The sequence below is a fragment of the Tympanuchus pallidicinctus genome, unplaced genomic scaffold (genome assembly GCF_026119805.1).
Source record: "Tympanuchus pallidicinctus isolate F22 unplaced genomic scaffold, pur_lepc_1.0 scaffold16, whole genome shotgun sequence".
NCBI lineage: Eukaryota > Metazoa > Chordata > Aves > Galliformes > Phasianidae > Tympanuchus > Tympanuchus pallidicinctus.
In genome coordinates, this window is record NW_026294679.1 from 6,792,653 (window position 1) to 6,816,196 (window position 23,544).

Below are 23,544 nucleotides of genomic sequence, written 5' to 3' on the forward strand. Positions count from 1 at the left end.
CAAAACAAAAAAAGAATTAGTGAGGAATTATCACATTTCAGAAAATTCAGACAATGTGGTCTAGTGGGAGGTGGGACAGAATCTGGTGTGCTTGGCAGCAAGACATATGAGCGTGTATTGGAGTTTGGGGTAGGGTGGGAAATGCTAGTCTGGGGAAAAAAAAATGTAGTCTCTGGAAAATAAGCAAAAACCTTTCAAATCAAGGAAAAGTGAAGTGGAAAGCTTGGAATATTGTATTATTTTCTTCCTTTCTACTCGCTCACGTGATTCATCACATTGATGTCTTTCATTAAGAGAGTAAAATAGATGCAGTATTCATCTCCCTTCCCTGCACTGAGTAAACAAAGGTCATTTTAAGTTTCTTCCCTCTGAGCAAACCTCAGAAGGAATCGTGCCCTTCCTCCTTAAAACATAACCATAAATCCCTTCGGAATCTTAAAATCAGAACACCCGGCAAACCAAGGCTGCTTTGTCACTGTTAAAGTGTAGATAGATCTCATTCTGTGATGCCAAGATTTGCTTGGCCAGTCCTCATTTATACTCCCTCTGTTCTGCTTAAGAAGGTCCTGAAGATTAAGAGTTTGCTGGATGATTGACATTTTTCCAACGGAAGCATAGATGCAAGCAAGGATACAGTAATTAGAAAAATAGCTCAGTTGTATTCTCGCACCAAACCTTCACATCGCTTTATGCTTTAACAGCGAGGAGGAAATCCTAAAGCACAGGGGGTTTTATGCTCTAAGAAGCAGTAAGCACACGGTATCTTTGCGCTGAGGTCCTTTGGCACGCAAACTTGAGATGCTCCAAGCAGCATGTCTGCAGCCAGCTAGAGCCTCCAGCCATTCCTGAAACCCAGTAACCACGGAAAGGTAGTGTAATTCTTTTGTGCCTGTTATCTGTAAAACAGAAGCCATGCCTCAGCATTGTCAGAGCTCTTTGGTTCAGCTGCCTGATGTTTTGCATGGCGTAGCTTTGGCAATATCCCTCATGACATTGAAGTTCTGCTATTCCTTCCTGATTATTTTTAAGGATTAGAGGTAATCGTGTTGCTGATAATTCATTATTACTTGTCTACAGAGTTACAAAAGTGAAAGAGGGAATAAAGTAACTGTGTGACCATATAACAATCTTAAAATAAACATGAATACAACGGATTACACTCTTAGACCATATTTAGATATGTGACTTTCTGTGTCAGTCTCTTGTTAGCAAAAACAGTTCAGTGGGTTAAAGTACTCACAGCCACCAAGTATACTATAGCTCTAAGAATCTGGGGGTATTTGTATCATCCAAACATGGCCATTCATGTCTGTATCACTTCATCTGTTTCCTTACTCTAAGTGAGAAAGCAAAACTGCCTATGCAATAAAAAACAGAGTACAGATTAAAAGCGTGATCCAGAAAGGGGGTTACAGCTGGGGGAATTGGGCCTTCTTGTTTCTTTATCATGTAGGACAGATGAAATCATGTTTGTTAATGAAACAGCTTTACCCATGTTTAGTCAAAAATATTGAAAGCCAGGAAAATTAGATTTTATATTAAACTTTAATAGAATCTACATTTGGAGCAACTCATGTTTTTACGGTTAAGCAAGCTCTTAATTGCTTTGCCGGATGAGGTTCCAATAAGAGCACTGCCACAACTGGTTCACTGAATTGTTAATTGAGAGATTTTTTTAGAGAGTGGTCCAGCATCCACTGGTTTGCATGAGTAGCTTCCACCCTCTGATGTGTTAAATCTGTTGAGGAGGACACTTTTGATCCCCTTTAAACATATGCTCTGTCACATTTGGCTAACCTGCTGTTTTAGAGGAAAAATAAGGAGATACGTATCACGCAGTAGCATTGACTTTAATAAATCAACGTGTTTCCCATTTACCTTAAACTATGTAAGTACTATGGGCAAGAAGCTACTGTATGTTTAATGTGAATAACAGAGATATTCTGTCCAGTCATTTACCTGTGACTTCAGTGGGTTTATTCCTGGGGTGAATTTGGGCATTCTTATTTTGTGTAGGTAAATCTTCAGGCAGTGCTAATTAAAAGAATGTCAACTGATTTTGCCATTCCATTATGCTGGACTTTGTAAAGGTTATTTATATCACTCTACATCAGGCCCCAGCGAGAGAATATTTCTGGTGGCAGTTCATCTATTAAAATAGCTGCAAGATAATGTAAGCACTGGAACTAAAAATAAAACTTTGTTTCTCAACAGAACAAGTGACAGCAGCATGCATATTTTCAAGTTTTAGCATTTTAATGTTTGCTGAATAGAAATTGCGTTGCTTTCATTCTGTTTTAAGCATTGCTGTGCTACTGGTGGATTAACTGCTGTTAAGTAGAAGCCGTATGTAAATGTACCAATATCTGCAAGGACTTCTCAGCACAGAAGGTAGTGGTTTCCTACACTGATTATCTCCTGGCTTTAAAGCAAATAACACAGGGAAAGTTTTCAGATGTGTGTTTGCTGTTGAATACCGATTTTCTGTGTGAGGCGACTGTGACCCTTGCCTAAGATATTATTAATAGATACCATAACATTTGCATATTTGTGCTTACAGTAAATTTGTTCAAGCACACACTATAAATCATTGCAAGAAGTTTTTATATTATAAATCCTATTTGACTTGGACCTCTTAACTCTTTAAGTTAAAACTTCTCTGATTTAAATATTCTGTTCATTTTCTTTTGCTCCACTTCAAGCACAAACTCCAGTTGGTGTCCTCCCAGTTGCTCTGTATTCTAATTAGACACTGTGTAATGCTGGAGATAGCATTATGCAGCTCTGTAAAATATTCTTGAAAACATAAACTGTCTTTCAGAGAAACTTCTGTTAGCAGCTGGATATGTCACAGGCTGTCAGCTCTCTTAGCCTCAGTGGCCATGTTCAGGTTTTTTGACAGTGGAGGCAAAAAGCAAACAAACAAAAAAACTCTTAGGGCATCCATGTCATCCTTAACTGGTAAAAGCTGTTTGTTTTTCAACTTCATCCTATAAATCAGTAATTTTTTTACTAGCATTTGATATCTGTATATCTTCTAAAAGCAAGTAAAGCATGTTGAGTAAGATCAATGCCATACTGGTTTGCTTCTGCCAAAACTTGGGGATTTTCCATTTGATGGGGCTGTTTTGTGCACGGCCAAAAAGCTTCTCGCAAAAGAGACTCTAATCTGCTTTTATATGCTGTTCTTCTGATTTGATATTTGTTGTCTGACTCCCGAGCTAAGAACAGCTTTTAGCGTAGCTTCAGGGTGAGTTTCAGCCACATTGGCTTCAGACTATGCACAATCAAATGCAAGGATGCACCCATTTTCCATTAGTCAGGAATGACTCAGGGGGCAAAGGGGCACCGAGATATTCTGCCACTGCACATCCTGATGTGCCAGTAAGGGATGTTGGCATGCAAAAACAATCTTTGTGTAACCTTAGGAGACCTGATGTTCAGTGCATCATATTTTTGCCAACAGGAACATTTCTAGTAAACAGAGAACCTACATGCTTCTATGGGAAGCTTTTTTTTTTTTCTTCTCCTTTTCTGCTTCTAGACTCTACAATAGCTTCATGCTTGAGCCATATTCTATTACAGTTTATTCATGTGGTTACAGAGAATATTATTGTAATGAATGTGTTTCTCAGGTACTTGGAACCACTCTTGCTGTAGCTGTTAATAAACACCTCAGCATCCAGTGGCACACTCGAAGACTTGCAGTGGCATTAGTTTCTTTGGCTTACTTTGTGAGTGCGGCAATAATTTTCTTATGTTTTCAATCTGTAATTCAAAGACACTCCTGTCTGCCCAGCTAATGAAGTGAGAGCAACTCTCTCTGAAGCAGACTAGTTCTTTCCTGAGTAACATTCTATCGAGAGACTCTGAGGCTTGGACGTCTTTAAACATGACAGCTATTTATATTTAGAAACTTAAAATTAAACAGAATAAAGGAAATGAAATAAAATGGAAATATACAAACTCTCAGTACTCTGAAAGTAGCTAGGGGATTTGTTCATGTTATTGGAGAGCTTTGTTACAGATAAACTACATAGAAATCTTAACATCTTCTGTCCCCTGACAGAAATCATGGTCTGACAGTTCAGCCTACAATTTTGTAGAAGATGCTCAGAGAAGTGTTTTCTTTGCAGCTGAGAAGACAGAAACACATTATGCATGCTTAAAGTCGATGCAAGGAAACAGAGCCCCACAAAACATATTTAATGTAGGTTTGATTTCCTGCGGAATGCTTTCCAGATGTTCTCTCAAACAGGCCTCTAAAATGTGGTCTGAGGTAATTTTTCTTTTTTTTTTGCAAACAGAAAGAGAAAATCCTGTTTTGTGTCACTGCATCAGAAAATCACTGTTCTAATTCTTTATTGCATTACCTTGTGCACAGGGTTCGCACCATATTTTTCAAAATTGGTTTTATTACGCAGAAGGTCAGAAGCAAAAAAAAAATATTTATTCTACCCAATTGCAAATAAATCACACTTATTTAGAATTGCATTTGAGCTTAGTCGTTTTTCTTAAACCCAGAGGAGACCTAATATATTAAATTATAAATACTTCAACATATGACCCTGTGTTACTTAGAAGCTTTAACTAACATGGATAAACTATGAGATCAGTATTTTGGTAAGGTCTTTTGATTTGCTGTAGCAGACATTGTGTAGAAAAATCTAATGGGATCCTAGCAGATAGCTTGAGGAAAGGATAGCATTAAGGGAGAATGTGTGACTTCATTATGCTTTGAATACGATACAAAAATAAAGCAAGAGCTTACTGTGTGTTCATGTTAGAGCAATTTTTAATCAGAAAAAGGTGAGCTTTGTTAGTAGAAAAATTGAAAGAATACAGTGTATTGTTAATTTTAAAATATGGGCTAGCATTGATGAAAATGTTGGGATTTTACATGACTGGCTTTATAGCAGGCAGCTCTCCATTGCTTGGAATGTTGAATGTCCTGTAGGTAGAAAGCCTGCCTGACATGGGTGCCATTGGACATGGTGGGGCAGCAGTTGGTTGGGCTGGAAAAATAGTGCTCTGCTGGAGTGGTCCTGGTGCCTGATGCCCTGCATGGTGAGCACCTCTTGGTGCTGAGAGGCCTTGGAATGAATCTTGTGTGGTCTCTGCTCTTTGCTTCTGTATCCAGATATCCCACAACCTGAATCGGCTGCTTTTATGTAATTGAGGAGTGTCTGCGTTTTACTTCCAGATAAACAACGCAATTTACAAAGATAAAAGAAATCCAGAATCAAATATTTGCGTGGGCTTAGGCTTCAAGCCATTTGAAATGAAGAGACAGAAGCAAAACCAGATAAAAGCCAGCTTCTTCCAGCTAGTAGCTGATATGTGGTGTCCAAGATCCTTCAGTGGTTTCTGCCAGAGTTACAAAAGATTTGATTTGGCTCATATGAGAGGAACTGCTTTCGGTATCCAGGTCTGGGAGCCAAAAGGTCTGATGTTAACTCTTTTTACCCTTCAAAAAGGAGTAAAGATGCTCAGAACACTTTTTTCTAATCTCAAAAAAAAAAAAAAAAAAAAAAAAGGTACAAATGCCAAGTTGTACGACAGGGCATAGTCATAGTGAGGCATTGGCACCTGGGAACAAGGACTGGCCAAGGACAGGCATACATGGCTCAGCTCAGTGTGGCCTCAGGCAGGAAGGGCTGTGGGAGTGGAGGGCAGCACCTTGAGTGTCACTGAAGCAGGGGACTGATGGCCTGGAGGAGCTGGAACAGGCTGGAATGGGGCCTTGGGCTGCCGGCAGGTGGGGGAGAGCCGTCGGTGGACAGGGGTGTTACTGCCCTCTCAGACACTGTCACTGCAAAAATTTGTAGTTGCTCACAGATGCTCAGTAGTATGTGTCCATAACTAAAGAGCTATGATATATATATATATATTATACAGTTCTAGTACCTTTGATGAAAAAAAATCTTCAAAGATTGGTCAATTCTCAATCACCAGGTGCTGGGAGGACTGTCTCCGTAGTGATGGAGCTGCTTTGAGGCTCTTTTCAGTTCACTGCTTGATAGAGTTTTTTATGTAGCCTTTGACTTTTTTCTTTCTGCCCACTCACTGTGTGTTTATGAAACAAAGCGAAAATGAAAAACTCCTCCAACAAAGAACCCATTAGTTTTGACACATACCAAGCCCTCTTGCCCCTGTTACAGGCATAGCACCACCTCAGCTATACAGGAGCTATTTGTAGGTATGGAGCTAGATGCTGCATTTGACCCTTGCTAAAGAAGAACAAGTATAACAAGTATTCTGGCTTGTTTTCTTTTTTTTTCTTCCTATAATGGTGTCATTTATCACCATGACACATATTCATTGACTTAGTCTGAAATTTTTCAGTGTCAGATTTGTATTTCTTTTCTTCTTTGAATATCGATGCAGCACTTCTCTTACGTGACTGCACTACATCTACCAAATGGTGTCTAGACGCTAGAGCAGCTTTAACTAATTAGCTTAGTCACTACAGTCATTCAGCTTTGGCATTTACGTACCCTTTATGGTACTGCTGTTGAACCATAAATAGTTGCTTAAACACAAACAGCAATGTAAAGAGATGTGGTAGTGAGTATGTTCAGCCTTCGCTGACGTCACTGAGATGAACGCAGAGGACGGTAGCCCTCACTGCCTGTTTTCACAGTCAGTGAAAGAAGTTGGAAATGACAGTGCATGTGAGTGTGGTCAGCAGGAGATCCAGATCCAGCATCCTTCTTAGGCTGAAGATCACCACTATAATGGCAAAGCTGAGAGAGATTTCTCTCTTTTGTCATTCAGCCTTTGCCAGTGAGCAATTGAAGGTACATACTGCCTGCAACATCATAATTTAGGCTGTACTTTCATATATTGCAACCTGCATTTCTGTGCAGCCAACACTGAGGTTGAGTTGGTGAACTTTAAAGAACAAGAATTGATGAATATCAAAGTGTATTTCAGAATATCAAAGAACTTCTGTGAAACCTTCAGAATTAGATTTTTACTAAATTTATCAATGTTGTCTATGCAACAAGCTGTCCTAATATAAAATTAAATTTTCTCAAACATTTTATGCAGATTAGACTCAATACTGCTATTAGTAAACCTTATTTATAAGCAAAATTCGAAAGTTTTGATTTACTCTTCTGAGTGCTTGAAGAACTAGTATCATAAGGAAAGCAAATTAACTTTGTTTTCTTTGTATTCCTAACTGTTACAAATGCTTTTACTGGCGCTAATACAAAGCCTTAGAGAATAGCAGGTTTGAGATTTTTTTCTCTCTGCAGAGGGAATGTTTGTTGTTTGAGCAGATTTTCTTTGAATTTGCCAATAGGATTATTCTTATTTTTTGTTACCAGTATGCAAACTATTTAAAGTAAGCTTTCCAGAAGATCTGCTGTTCACTTTGAGGAGATTTTCCAGGGCTAAGTTAGAACTCATTTAATTTCTTTTTTTTTTTTCTCTACAAAGAGAAGTATTTTTTTCCTAGGAAGGAGATTTCTGGGTGGTGCTTTTCAGTTTGTTCAGTTTGTTGTGATTCTTTTTTCACACAAGGGAAGGGAAAAATCATTAATGCTGCTCAGTGCAAAGAGGATTTGTGATTCTTACATGGAGAAAGAAATTGTTCCTTTTTGATGCGGCCCTGCTGCATAATATATACCATATAAAAACTGCCTGTCTTTTTATCCAGCCACCTAGTAAATAGGTACATGTATGTCCATTGCACGTGTGAAACCATGGACACTGGAAGGCACACATACTTCCACCTGAGTTTGTCTTCTAGTTGACCAAATGGCTCATTTGGGGGTTAGGCACTTTATCCACAAGTTGCTTCTTGCTGAAAGAACACAAAGTTAATACAAACTGCAATTTTGAATAGGGCTTCTATCATCTGAATGCTTCCTATTAGCATGCCTAAAAGGATTGTCTCTTTTATCCAAATGCTTTTTTATATCCTGTGCGTTACTTTATAATAAATGATTTTGATACTTCTAATTAGGCTAATTTCTCTCTCTAAGTAAATGGCAGTACCACTGTTTTGGTATTACTAATGAGCACTTCCATCAGTGCCCCTCTCCTGGAAATATCTTAGGCTGGATTTTCAGTGAGTGTTAATCAGCACGTCTTTACTGATGGAGATACTTAATGATAGATGGCTGTCTGTCTCTATTTTTATTTGCTGACCTTAGCTTTATCTCCAGTAGAAATGAATCCATTTGAATATCAGGTGTAGCTAACAGCTCAAGAGGGAGAGTAAGTACTTTGGTAGTATGAAGTTTGGATGACTCACCAGAGGGGAGGTGTGTGACAGTGTCCAGTAATGCTTGGACCAGAGCTTTCTGAACTATATTTGGCATATTAAATGTGCAACATTGTCAGATCATTACCTTTTATGACCACAAAAGGTCTTCAGAAATGAACATAGAAATCAAACTGTATGCAAAGGGATCAGCAGAGCAATTTTTAGCCTCCTTCAGGGTTTGCTACAACAAATATATCCTTTGGGCAGATTGAGTAGTAAATGACCGGTGTTATTTCGTATTTATCAGAACTTAAAAACATTTGGGGAAGAGGAGTTTAATAAATGATCTCTGGACCAGTGCTCCTAATAATCTAGGGGAGAATTAGACAATTAAAAATGATGAAATGATTACAATAAGTGTTTTCAAGATTTTCAAGATGCTGACCATGTAATTTCAGTTCCAAAATCACTTAGTTGGAGTTACATAAATACTGAAATTTAAATTTCTAGGAGCTACTTTGTTTTAAAAATATAGAAATACAGGACATACAGCAGACTTGCTCCTTCCACGGCGGCAAAGGTTTTTCATGCTAGATAGATCTAATATGCTGTTTTCTGTCATAAAACAGAAGCTATCAGTAGAATTTATAAAACCTTTAGGAACTGTTGGCCATCTTTGTTCCCAGTTGCTCAGAAGACTGGATCCCAGCTGTATGTATTGACTGAGAGACGAAGTCATCACAATGACTTAGGGTTTCTTGCCTAAACTCTATGTAAGGTGTTACTTAACTCTTCCCATCCCTTGTAATCCATTTCTTCTCAGCCTGTTCCCTGTCAAGTATAGTAAATACTCACCAGCAAAACTGAGACTTTGGGGAAATTATAATGTATACTTACAAGGCATCTTGAAAGACATGCAGAGAACTTGCATTTAAAGGCTGCTGGGTACAGATGTCTATCATAAGGCTAAGTGGTTAAATAAGTGAAGGGAGAGAGTAAAAAACTTACAGATTGGTATGGTTTGAAGGTAACTATGGTTTTGCTGCTGTTGGTAGGTATGGATCTAAAAAGAGGTCATGAGAATAGCTCAGATGAGTTCAGGTACAGTTTGCATACAGTCTATTTATAGGATGCTTCTCAAACTAAGCCTGTGAACCTTTTGAAGTTTGCCCATCACTATTTTCAGGCCAGTTAATGATGTACATCTCTTCACATTCTGAGATAGGTAAAACAATAAAGCAAACTAAGATAATTAGTCTCTGGAGCACATCAAGAAAGACAGTAAATCTGTGCAAACAACTTGTTTCTGCTAACTTTTGTTTTTTTGCTGCAAAACTGAAAAAGACCATTACTATTACAAATCTACGTAATGCTGGAGCAGAGCTGGAAATGCTTTTGTGATACTACCCTGATTTTGAAAGGTTTTGCAAAGATTAAACGCCTTATCCTGAAGCATCACTCTGAGTTGTTTTAAGCAAGAGAACGCTTTCATTCCTTTTCGCAGAGGAGAAAATCAAAGCAAGGAGGTGAAATCATTTTGTTTGTGGAGTCAAAAGTCTAAATGACTTCATAAACTAACAAAAGTCGCTGCTCCAAGAGGCTTACAAGCATCAGCACAGCTGAGGAGAGCAAGTTGCGATGGACAAAAGAGAGACTGTACATTATGCACCTTGCCCTAGCTCAGTGAAGCCTCTCAAATTTTACAGGCCTGGATGGGAGTGTTGTGTAGCCTTTAAAGTACAAATAAACAGAACTGGTTTTGGATGTTAGGAACTTTTCTATTGATTTCCAAAGTTGTAATAACTTGTTAATTGTGGCATAGGTTCAGCCCCTGACTTGAAGCACTTTCCATATGTAAGCAGTGCTCTCCCCCTCTTGGAAATGGGGTAACTGAGGTAAAGGAAGATAACGCTGAAGCAGAACTGAATGCAGAGCACACAATCCCTTCTTCTGAGCCCAGGGCTCAGTGCTGTAGACTTCGGATAAATGCACATTTTACAAGAACAAATAGATTCTCAGTACCATTGCTCCAGGGGGCTGTGCAGATCGTGCCATCTGGATCTGCCTGCAACACCAATTCTGCCAGCTGGTTCTCCAGGCCAGTGCAGAGCAGGGGTAAACCCATTCCCTGGAAACTCAGAGCAGTACTAAAGCAGGTTCTGCCTCAGGTAATGGAGTAAAAGGGCTCTGGAAGCATGATCATACAGTTTTGCGTAATCAGAAAACCAGCAAAATTGTGTTCTATTCCTACACAGAAACAGATTCTGGAGTTAAGGTCCAGGCAAAATGACCACTCGTGATAAAACGTCTCTGTTTTTTTCTTTTTTCTTCTTTTTTCTTCTTTTTCTTCTTTTTTCTTCTTTTTTCTTCTTTTTTCTTCTTTTTTCTTCTTTTTTCTTCTTTTTTCTTCTTTTTTCTTCTTTTTTCTTCTTTTTTCTTCTTTTTTCTTCTTTTTTCTTCTTTTTTCTTCTTTTTTCTTCTTTTTTCTTCTTTTTCCTTTTTCCTTTTTCCTTTTTCCTTTTTCCTTTTTCCTTTTTCCTTTTTCCTTTTTCCTTTTTCCTTTTTCCTTTTTCCTTTTTCCTTTTTCCTTTTTCCTTTTTCTCCTTTTTCCTTTTTCCTTTCCCACAAAAATGCAGAGTATTTCTTTTAGTAAAGGGCATGCATTTCCCTGTCATTTTGTCTCTTTTTGCTGTTTTCTTATACTTCTTTTGTTCTTGCTTCAGAAATGGATTCTGGTAAAAGACCCCCATCAATTGAAATGTGTCCAATGTATATTTAAGTTAAAAAATACTAAGTGCTGTTGAGAAGTGAAAAGACTGCAAAAGGTAAGAATGCCTGCAGGCTTGATTTTTAAAGATATGCTTTTTCTTCATGTTACAGATCTCGCCTTGCAGATTTTTTCACAAACTGCCAGCCTGAGTCACGCTCTGTTAGTAGCTGTCTGAAGGAGAACTACGCTGACTGCCTCCTCGCTTACTCGGGGCTTATTGGTAAGAGTGCAGGGAGCGGTGGGGGCTTGCTTCATCAAAAAATCTACCCAAAGGATATTTTGAAGACCCTTATGAAGCAAAAACAGTAGTACTGTTGATTCTAGGCAAAATTCTCAACTAAATCTGTTGGTCTTGTTTTACCTTACAGGGATCCCTGGGGTAAATTTGTACATTCCAAGGAGATTGAAGATAGAGAATAATGTGCTTGAGTTTGATATAAACAAGTATAAATTAAGGTTACAAAGTAAAATGATGGTTGATTTTGGGCAGGACCATCAAGTAAGAAGCTAAAAAGAGCAGGAAAAAACTACAGCTTGGTTGTTTTTGCAGCTCTCACCTCAAGATTGAGTAAAATACCTCTTAGTCTTTAGAAACAAGACATTTGGACGTTTGAGGAATGTGATAAAAGACCTACCCAGCCTTCTTTCACTTGCAGCTGCTATTTTTTCCACAATCTCCTCCTCTGTGCTCTAAGGGTTTTCTGAGGCGCTAGTCAACGGAGAGGAATTGCGACCAAATTTATCTTCCAAACACTTCTCCTCCAACATTATCTGTTTGCTTACTGTCAATTTCCCAACTGAAAACAGGATGCCTATATGTGAGTCAGATTCCATACCCTGCATGCAGTATTTGATTCCTGAATTGTATCAGGAAGGTGAACTTACAGAAATACCATGGTTGGGCAATAAAGAATAAGTGAATGTCAAAACTCCGAAACAAACAGATTTTTTAAAGGGCACCAGATAAGATTCTTTTAAGCTTACAGCCTGCACCTGCTGCAATGCAGTAATAGCCACTTCTGTTGGGCGTGAAGGTCCCAGCTGAGGCCCTGCAGCAGATTCCGCTGTTAAATAAATCTCTTTTGAAATAATATCTGAAATAAAAAATAAAAAATCGGAAATAGGGTGGATGTTGCTGAAAAATGACTGAAAGCGATGTTCGCTGACTTGTTACCCTTCCTAAAACTCTTAACATTGAGCAAGTGAGGTAAGTCCATAGGGCAGCTGGTAAAATAAAACGCCATAATTTTGGAGGACATGCCTGTGTGTCTTAAGAGATAAAGACAGTATGCAAAGGCTACAGCATATGAACAGTTATGACAGAATGTCATTTGACTCTAAAATATAGGATTGAATAGCTTTGAAATCCGATCCAGTCATTGAGATTAAGAAATCTAGCTGCTGGCAAAGAGTAACTGTTACTAATAGATACTTCTGGGTAAGAGCTGCCAAGAAGTTCTTGCTGGACCTACTGAATCTTGCTGACAGTTTTGTTGGATCCATATTTCAGCTTAAGCTCAGAGATGGCCCAGTTCATACAGAAAGGTGTTTTTGTGTTACTGTTGATGACTGTGCTGCAAAACACTGTCAAACAGGGAAAACGTGGAATGGATCCCTGAGGAAATGAAATCAAAAGGAGATCTGATTTTCAAAGAGAAAAATAAACATTTTTCCTCTTCTTTTTTTTTTTTTTAAATTTTGTCAGCCTCTAGATACAAGCAAATGGATACAAATACAAGCAAATAGACGAGAACTGGCTGTTACAAAAGTTTTTACTTCTCAGAAGTAATTCTGATAAACCAAATATACCAAAGCACATACTGAAGCAGTGAATTCCTGCTTCTGCTATAAAAGTGGATTAAATTACATGAAAACTATCAAATGTTTAAGAAGGTATCTGAGATCAAAATCAGAGGTACACTGTTTCTCCTATCTGCGGATAGAGAGGCCCTGGGTAAGAAGCTGTTGCAAATTCATTAATGTATTAGAGTTCCAGGATGTCCAGGTGTTTTAATTAAGATAAAATGCTATTCATTATGATTTAATATTTTTAAATTTAGCTATTTCATTAGATGTACTAAAAATTGTGCCTCTGCAGATTTTGTTCAGGAAAATTAGGATTCTCTATGGAAGATACAGTGGATGTGATTCTGTTGCCACATACATGGATGTACATCAGTTAACTTCACTGAACTTAGTGCAATTCTGCCTTGAAATAAATGACTTAAGCGTGAAGAGTCAGGCACAATGTTTTTGTGAGCAGCTTTACCAGTTGTATGGAAGTTAGTCCATATAGGGTGCTTTATGGTTTGCATCAGTGTGTCATATATAGTCTTAAAGCTATGTATATTTCACAGCAACTTGGAAAACTTCAGTGAGTCACCTCAGATTTCTTGTTACGGTAATTAAGATAAATTAATATTTTTAAAGAATTACAGAATATAAAGGAAAAAAGATGAAAATTAAATGCAAAATTAGACTGAAGATAGAATCGTAGAATCTAGGTTGGAAAGGTTGGAAATGACCTATAAGATTATCTAGTCCAACCGTCTTCTCATTACCATTGATAGCCATGTTTGAAATTCAGTGCTTTGCTTACAGCCTAGTTAAACCATCTGGACTTGTCTGTGCTTCAGCGTCAGTTGAATACTGCTCTAACTGCTGACTTCAAGCATTCATTTTCTGACACGTTTTCACCAATTTTCAGCAAAATCCATTTCATTTCTCCATTGTTCTCTGGAATTCTGTGGGAGTTTGTACGAATAAGCTGGAGCTGCAGGAGTGGATGCTTGCTTCTGAATCTAGTACATTGTCTTTAGATTGTGGCCAACTGATTTCTGTCATTTGCTAAGATACTTTCTGCCCCCAACATGCAAAAGGAGGTCTGATAACATTCTTATTACTAAAATATTAGCAATTACTGCATTACATGCCCTCCACTGATCTTGGGCAAACTCCTGTTGTTGGTTTTGATTTATTGTGTCACGTGTGAGTCAAAGCAACTTCAATTGCACACCCCGCTCCTGAACCCACCATCCATTTCCTCATCCTTAATTGGCCCCAATTTGAGAAACCTCTTGGCTGTGCTCAGGTCAATTCTGCTTTTTCGTAGAAAATTGAGACAACCCTAAAACTGAGACTGTCACAAAACTATTTGATACAGAGAGCACGCTAAACCAAGCATGTCCTATTTTACTGCCAACCACCGTGGTTTCTCTGATCTGTTAGTGTCCTTCAGCAGAATTTCCAAGATGCCGGCTGGAGGAGAGAGGAGGAGGGAAGGCACGCACGTTGCAGGGAAAAAAGAAAATCCACCCCAGGAAACCAAGCATATCATCCGCTTGGGTTCACATCTGCCCCCAGGTTTAAATGACAGACTGATTTTCTACTAGCTGCTCTTTCAGCCACTCTGTTTTTGCTGGATGTACAGTTTGTGTGCTGCATATACACATTCCTCGTCCTGTCTTTCCAGTATTCATCAACCCTCATCATAGTTTCATATCTCTTCCTCTTTTAGCCCGTCTTGACCATTTAATTAATCTTCATGATTAAAGGTCTTTCCTCAGTGACCTTTTTTACTTCCTCAGTACCTTTCTGTTTTCTGAACCCTTCACTAAGCGTTTGCTACTTATCCTTTTTTTGAGGCCGACTGTTTTCTTTCCATTTGCAAAATCCTCTTGCTTTTTGTTTTCTCTCACTTCTTTTCAGATCATGTCAAGCCCATTCAGGGCTTGAAACAGTGTACTGAACCATCAAACAAATAATAGGTAGATACTTTCACTTGTTCTATTTTAATATAACGTTATTCCTGTTCTTATTTATCTACTGTCAAGTTTTCATTTTAATGGTGCAAATGATATTTGCCTGTTTTACTGAATATACACCTTCATTTAATAGGTTTTGTACTGTTGTATTTACTCATGTGTTAATCTCATGTACGGTTTGAACAATTATTACCACAACTCTTTGTTAAAAGTTGGAAGTAGATAAAGGCGTAGGATTGCATTCTAATTTAAAGACATCCCAAAACAAAACAAAAGATGCTTTTTCTGACTTGGCAGTTGCACTGTGTTCATTTTCATGTACATTACTGCCTTTCTCAGGCCAGTTCTTAATGTCTGTTCTCCTTTGTCTCCCACATCATGTATGAATTAGTTTGCATGCTGATTTGTTCAGTTCCCAGCACTGCCCAGTGACTGAAAGGCCATTTCACGTCGTTCTGTGATTTGTGTTATTTCTAATGTTACTTTTTTTAGCCTGGTATTTGATAGCCATTTCCTGTGTGCTATTACAGACTTTTGGACCCTGGACCTGTGGACCAAATTTTTTCTGCAAGTGTACACATCAAGTATCTAATATTTATCCTTCATCTATTACATCGTCTTAATGACTTCTTTGATGTCAGTTTTGAGCAGCTGTGACCACATGTCCTCATGATTTATAGCCCGTCCTAGATCTGTAGATTGCACAGCAAAGGACTTGTTTCCTGAAACTGCTGTAATCAGTACAAGTCTGGAACACCAGCCCCATTTTATTTAATTTTTCCTGTTTGGTGAAACAAAATAAAATAAAGATTCAGACTTCCCAATCCTTAGGGAAATTTGAAATCCCTGACATACTGAGGTGATGTCTTCAGTGAGACTCGTAGTTAAGAATAAGTGCTGATCTTACAACAGTTGCCTTATCCAGATGAGTGGTGAATATTTCCTGTATAACTTTTAGGACATATAACACATTCTTTGGTTTCATGTGATTCTTGCTAGCCTTGAGCTGACATAAAAATATGAGAACATTTATTCAAGGATTTGTAAGAGTGTTGGAATTAACCTGTGGTTAACCTGTTTAGTTTATTACCCATAAAGAATCTACTGTGTCCTTTTATGCATGTTGGTTATGTTTTTGCTTTGTCCATTGCTGTAGCCCACTCTGCTGGCAGGTCCCCCAGGAGCATCGTGAGGTTACCACTCCTTCAAGATGTATTAGCTTTCAGCATGACCATCATTCTCCTTGCTTGTGACTTTCAGAACTGTTTTCTCAGGATGACTGCAGACTTGGGGAGGTAGCTCAGGTCTGGATGTCTAGTGTGAGCCATTATTTGCAGCCAGAGGGGAAATGATAGAAACTATAAGCAAGGAAAAAGATTGGATATTTAGCGTGTAAATCTACACATATTTGATTTGGCAGCAAAAGCTTTTTAAGAGGCTCCCACCTTCTTCTCCATCCCTGTGCCACAATTCTTCACCTGTCAGTTCTGCTGATGCAGCTCTCTGTGGTGTTGCAGTACAAACCTTTTTGAAGGAAGGGAATGGGTCTTTACTGTGTGAACCATTTTACAATCCCGGTTGCATTCAAACAACCAGGGGTGTGAAATCTGGCACAGGACTGGTGAGCAAAGGGAGCCAGGAACTCTTTAAGTCCGGAAGCTGAAGACTTATAGACTTACCATGGATCTGCATTCTGATTATATAGCTTAGAAAATGTTGTTAGTCTTCTTCCAAGGGAAAAATATTTCAGTATGTAGGGTTCTCACAGTACTTTACTCCTCTGTTCTTTAATAGGCACAGTGATGACACCAAACTACATAGACTCAAGTAGTCTCAGCGTTGCCCCATGGTGTGACTGCAGCAACAGTGGTAATGACATAGATGAATGCCGGAAATTTCTGAACTTCTTCCAGGACAACACATGCCTTAGTAAGTACAAAATTAAAATATGTCGTTAAGGAAGCTTTAGCATTTTTTTGTGGAGTTCCTTTGTTGTTTGAGTATGTTGTGATACATGAAGTCCATCTCTTTGCACACTGTAAGCATGGTTCTGCTGTAGGCATAAGAGCTAGAATGGAACAAACTTCAGCAAAGAAATATTCCTGGTACTACAGCTTATGGGCAAGATTGTAAGTGCAAGAAGCAGTTGGAAAAAAGTTCAAATAACTGAAGTGTATCATGTAGAAATATGTTTACGTATTTGGACCCTGGCAATCAGGGAGCATCTGTGCAAGATATTACAGCAGATCAGGGCCTTGTGTATAATTTAAGAACTTTGTGTTAAAAAAACAACGGCGTGTATTTATGAAGGATCTGCTGTAGGTTAAGTATAAATTGGATTGTGTTTGCAGTTTGTGGCTATGCTTTGGGGTTTTAGGTTACTTGCTCTCAAATGTCTGGTTTTAACACAAGCCTGGATGGTACCTTTCAAGATTTTGTTGAATTATTGATTTTTTTTTCAGTCCTGCTCACTCCCAAATTAGGGACTGTTATAAATTTCAGAATGGCTCAGTGGAGTCAATTTTGGCAGGTTCTCTTTTCAAATTTCCTGTCTGCCTGGAGCAGCATAATTGGATGATGTGGAGTGTGTACCAGAGTTTTAATTTCAGATAAATGAGGAGACCAAAAGAACTTGGCTCCCTTAGCCTGGCAGAGCAGAAGTTGAAAGGACACATGTTTGTCCTCTGAAATTGTATTAGAGCGGCAAGCACAAGGGGAGAAAAGAATTACTTAATGTAAAGGACAGTGTTGGCAATGAAGCAAATAGGGAGATGTTGGCCATACATATTTAGGCTTGGAATTGGAAAATTTTTAGCCATTAGACTAAAGTTAAAAAACAGCCTTCCAGTAGGAGTTCTGAGGGGGAAAAAATCTCCCATTTTAAAAGTAATTATTCATCAGATTATGAGAAGAAGTATACACTGTTTCTTTGTGCAAAAGGAACAAATGAACTTGATGATTCAGAGTGTCCCATCCAATTCTATATGCTTGCATTCCTACTAACGAAGGGATCAGTCTTGTGCTTTAGGATAGGGTCTGAAAATCTCAATTTGTAGCTCTTCAGTAGACAGCACTTCTGTGAAGCTGTGGGGAGCTTTGCATGCAAGAAGTGAGTTACCCAACTTGCTATTTGATAAACTATTTACTAAGCTTGGGAAGGAAAAAAGAATTACTCAAAATTACTTACAGGAAATAAAGAAAATTCAAACCGTAGTTGTGTAAAAGTTAATAATATGGCCTAAGACCTCCTTCATACGTAATGGTGGTGCCATTTCTATATACCTTGGCACATCAAATTTTATTAATTTAGGATTATTAATTTCTACAGTGTTACAGATTCCTTTCAAAAATTTTAGGCATGGAGACTCCATGGTTTTTTTTTGCTACTAGTTTGAAAACAGAAAGGTTTTTTGGGTGTAATAAAATGTCTTTTCCCTTCACAGAGAAGAGGAAAAGTTGTATTTATTTTTTATTGTTAACGTCACTAAGGGCCTGATAACAAATTAACAGGAGTTACTGTTAATTTAAGAAGTCATTCAGACACTTAGGGAAGCTTTCTGTGTGGAAAATATTGCCTTATCTATTGCCTTATTTAGGTAAAAATAGGAAAAATTCACTCCAGTCCTACAGCTGTGTCTGCATCAAGCCAACTGATTGCCTTTTATAAATCTTTTCTATGTGCACTGGAGTTCTGAGAACTAATATTGGAATAAAAAACATCTTTCTCAGATGAGAATTAAATGTAAATTATTTTATAAGGGATGGAATACCACTGAGAAGTAGTATTAATAGCTTCCGCATATTAGTCCCCAGTGAACTTGTTTGATTTTTTATACAAAGAATTTGAAATAAGAAATCCCTAAATCCGTGTTGAATCCCCAAAGACCTGATTAAAAATTGTTTTTCTATTTGTTTATTAAAAAGCCCAACCAATTTACTCTTGCCATAAACATACTCTTTAATCCCATGAAACCATGATAAGCTTTTTAACTTTTATATTGTGAAGTTTTAGTTTAAGTATGCTTCCCTCACCTAATTATGCAGATTTTGATTGAAAACTGTAAGGAAGAGACTGTCTTAGTTAAGCCATTTTCTAGTTATGAGCATATTAGTTTTAATACAACAAGCTGTAGAAGTGAATCAGTATTGTATTGTTTCAGTTTGTAATGTTACATCTCCTGCCTCAGTTAAGACATAAAATTCAAAGTATATTTTAAACTGTAAAAGTAAATTTTTGATGCCTTTTGTTGGTAACAAATACGATTATAGTAAGACCGAGGGCTTTTGTCAAGAATGACTGGGAGCACTGCACAGGAGAGGCTGCATTGGATGATTATGTGGCTCCAGATTCTTAATTCATGTTTCTTATATGTTCAAAATTAAAACACATTTCTCAAAATAAAAATTGAGTTTCTGTAAGTACACCTTTTTTTTTTTAATGGAGTAATCAATAATAATAAAAATAATAAACAGTTTCTGCTTTCTTCCAATTGTTTTGAAGTAGAAAATCGCCTGTAATTTCTTTTTACAGAAAATGCAATTCAGGCTTTTGGTAATGGTACTGATGTGAATGTGTGGCAGCCGATTTTACCGGTACAGACCACAACGGCCACAACTACAACAGCTTCCAGACTTAAAAACATAGGTTCAGAGACCACCAACAATGAAATACCCACCCACAACGATTCACCAGCATGTGCAAACCTGCAGGTAAGAAAGTCTTGTAATCGTTGCAGTGCATGAAAGAAAGTTGTTCATGGAGTTGTGTGCAGTGAAGTCCTGCTGCATGAATACAAACCCGCAGTTGAGTATTTGTTTATTCCCATGTTGTAGTTACAAGCCGGATGCACTACAAAATATCAGACACTGTTTTAAATAAGAAATGCTCAGATTTCAGAATGGACTTTTTGCCTCCCTGTTACAGAAAGAAAGGGTAGTAGTAGTTAATTTGGTAGCACAGATTTGGATATGAGTGTGGTGCACTTAAATCCTGCCAGTATATTTAAATTAGTCCCCTGAGTAAACCAAGCTCAGGGAGAACTCTGAATGTTAGCTGTCATGAAATACTGTCTTTTCCAAACTTCTTTATTAGCTTACTAGCAGTAAATTTATGGGTGGGGATTTTTTGCCTCTTCCTTTTTTTTTTTTTTTGTCTGAGTAGGTGTGAGGGATGAAGAAATGGGGCAAAGATACAAACTGTTTTGGATCAGGTGTCCTCCTAAAGTGAGATCAAAGTTGTGATGTGATTTTGGCCAGTGGCTGCAGCCATTTTGTTCGTTGTTTCAATTAGCCTATTCGTGGTGTGTCACTGGATTTTAAAGAGGCTTATCAATTGCTCAAGGCAGTGATGAGTGTGCAGCCCTTAGAAAGTGAAAAATTTGGGCAGGAGAGAACTAAAATCTGGGCAGGAAACAGCATAAGATAACAAGCAAGGTAGATTAACATTCTTTTGAGGCGTTACTGACTCAAATATGCAGAATTAATAGTAAATAGTGTTGAATTCAGGAGCTTCTGTTTTAATTTGATTCTTCATATCTGTACATTCATTATTAGTTAAGGTTTGTAAGTTATTGATGAACAGAAGATAGTTGTAGGCACTACATTCCTCTATGCAGAGGCCATTTCACCAAATGAAATATGCTAAAAAGAACTGTAATCTTTTAAATCTGGAACTCAGAATATCTAGCATCTAAAGCAAAAATGACTTCAGGTATTATTAATTCACTTCATGTTATATTAAGGAGTTTTGAGATAGAGATTGCATTTTCCTTCAATTTTTGTACAGCTTCCTATATTGTAAGGCCTCCAGATGCTCCCAAAATGCACAATAAATAATGAGCTTAAGAAGTGGCAAGCGATCACAGTCTCACTGGTTTTGGTTTGATTTGCAAATGCTCTTCAAGCCTCAACAGATGTCCCAAAGTTCTGAAAACAAAAGTTGTTCCCTGTCCTCCCTACCTTACTCATGTTAGTCTGGCATTTTGAGGCCATGTTCCCCATGAGATTATTAACAGCCGTGCTGTGGCTTCAAGTGTTCCCCTGATACACTGGATGGAAGTAAAGGTCTCTAAGGAAAACAGCATCCTTTAAAGAAATGATCTGCCGTTTTGTAGAAGCTGTAGACATGTTGGTACTCAAAGGTCACCGAAGTTACATGAATCACATAGATTTATTCTTGTGAAATACAACATTCAGGTTACAACTTTTTCTGCCTCTTCTGTGTCAGAATTAAACCACGGAGAACAAAGCTCTTACATTTCAATGCATCTTTTTAAAGTAACTTGCAAAAAGTGCCAAAACAAGCCTACTTTTTTTTTTTTTTAACCTGTGTTTATTGGATGGTGTGGTGCCACTTTGCACATGAGACTTCAACCTCAGTTCACATTTTACAGAAGAACTGAAAGCATTCATATCACACTTTGAAAAGTGTATTCATTCCAAGGCTCTCCTCCTATGAAAAAATAGGCCTTTGTAGTATTTTCAAAACATGAACTCAAGCTACTGAATCTGAAGGGCTTTGTTATACACTTAGCATCTGAGCAGAAAGATTTCAGAAAGGCAATAAAGCCTAAATATTCTGAAAAGTAGAATTAGAAGCATAAGTATGGAAAGACAATGACAGAGAGGGGATAAGGATGTGATCGCTGAGATGCTACAGGGCTGAGTATCCTAGTTAGTGGATTTCAAAATGCTGTAAAGGAAGAAAGAGCAGGAAGTGATTGATTAGTATAAATTGCCATAGAAATACATACAGTAAGGGAGGAAAGAGCAGGAAGTGATTGATTAGTATAAATTGCCATAGAAATGAACAAATACTAACCTCCTGAGGTTGTAAAATACAGGGCATTAACCCAGTCTGCCAAATGTGTCACTGGCTGAGCAATTTTTATACATTTTTTCCTGACTTGTTCAGAATGGTTGTATGAAAAGCGAGAGTTCACTAATGGTTTTGTCATTCTGCCATGTACTCCTGCACACGTGCCTACTTGGAGTCTGGGATGGCTGCAAGTACTTAAAGAAAGTATGAGATACTTTTTGTTTATCTGAAGTCAGTATTTATTTCAAATACGTGCTGAAGGTTTGGACTTTAAAATCAAGAAATGGTCCTTTGTTTCAGTGTACCACTTCTACAAGAATTTACAGTTCATTATACTGATATTCTCTTACTTCCAGCTGATGCAGAGAAACGTTGATTTTTGGTATATGCTTATAATATGTTTATATATGCATGGATTTGTACACTGCATTACTTTTTTCTCTCCCTGAGTTAAATTGGCATACTGTCTTTTCCAGGAAGATGCTTAACTTCATCAAGAGTCTTTCTATAATCATGGCTTACAGCAAAGTTTTATAAATACAAATATTAAGCAGTGGCTAGCTTTATACAAAATGCCAAATTCAGCTATTTCTGAGGTGCTGTATGCCTATCAGAGTCTACAGCACTACATTAAAAATGAATAGAAGTTTTACAAAGTGAACAGAAAGGCAGAAGATGAAGGCCAGTGATGTTGTCCTTACACAAGCATATTTTTTTATCTTTTTTCAGGCAGCTGCACTCTCATATTTACTATTTAGTGACTGTATTTATTTGTTTGTCCTTCTTTCTTGGTCGTAACTGGTATGTGCCAGTCAAAAAATGATTATGGTATTCATTCTCATGTTCTGCCACCACTGCTTGAACCATCATGTTGGATTATGTGAAAAGGACAAGAGAATTACTTTGGATGTGCACTCACTCCATGTATTCTTCAAGAAAAATGCTGCTTCTGCATCTAGGAAAGATACATGGAAATGAAAAATGATACTAAAATATACTTCAGATGATAGATGAGACTAGATTAGACTACAGTCATCAGAGATAAATAAAATATTAAGGATTTCATACTGACTTTGCTATAATATTTGAATGAACATTTTGCACATGACTAAAAATGTAAGAAATCAAAGTGGCTGAGTACATTTCATTCTAATTTTCTGCATCAACTCCCTACACAAAGGCAATATACTTTGTTTTCTCATGTTTATTACAAATGTCCTGATCTAGGTAACCTTGGCTCAGCATTCTGATGGAATTTAAGGTTTTTGTGGTTTTGATTAACTGTGAGCTGTGGAACATATAACTGAGATATGTGGCCCTTCAAACTAAAGGCAAATATTTTTCGGTTGAGTCCAGCATGTCAATGTCCTTTTATTCTCAGCAGGAGATTTCCAGATTTAGGAGGTAGGATTTTAAAACCTCAAATATTTTGCAGGGAAACAGAGGAAAAGAGGAAAAATGTAGGTACTTATAAGCAAATTTTGTGGATTTGTTGTATGATTGGGGAGTGTTTATAACAGTGTGGTGTTGCATGCTGTCCATAGATTTCTCACAATTCCACATAAACTTGGGACTTGGAGAAGAATCTATTATGGCAAGCCTTTAGGACAAAAGCAAGTGACAGAATCCACAGTTCTCTGAGGAAAGCAGAAGTTAAACATGACTGAGACTGGAGATGACTGTCCTTTTAGCTTGTAGGTCTAGGTTTTGCAGATCTTCACCCCTGTGCCTGCTAATCTGGTTTTTGAAATACTGTCTACAACTATCTAATGTAGCTTTCTGTTTGCCACATATTATTATTATTACAGGCATTGTGTAGGTGTTGGGAGAGGGTTAAAAGCTTCCATGTAGTGCTGAGGATCAAGACTCAGTAGGTGTGGAGCTTCGTGTGATGATGATGGGTAGTAGGTGAGCATAAACAGGGATCATGGGCAGCATGTACAGTTTAGTTGATTAGGGAATAGTACAACTGTCA

The 23,544-nt window shown here is 37.8% G+C and overlaps 1 protein-coding gene across 1 annotated transcript in view; it reads left to right on the forward strand.

Moving 5' to 3' along the window:
- GFRA1 (GDNF family receptor alpha 1) overlaps positions 1 to 23,544 on the forward strand; it is a 142,430-nt gene that overhangs the window by 91,359 nt on the left and 27,527 nt on the right. Inside the window, exons 5-7 of the mRNA XM_052678083.1 lie at positions 11,099 to 11,208; positions 16,547 to 16,681; positions 19,284 to 19,462. Of these exons, the coding sequence (XP_052534043.1) occupies positions 11,099 to 11,208; positions 16,547 to 16,681; positions 19,284 to 19,462 (424 nt within the window). The remainder of the gene's footprint in view (positions 1 to 11,098; positions 11,209 to 16,546; positions 16,682 to 19,283; positions 19,463 to 23,544) is intronic.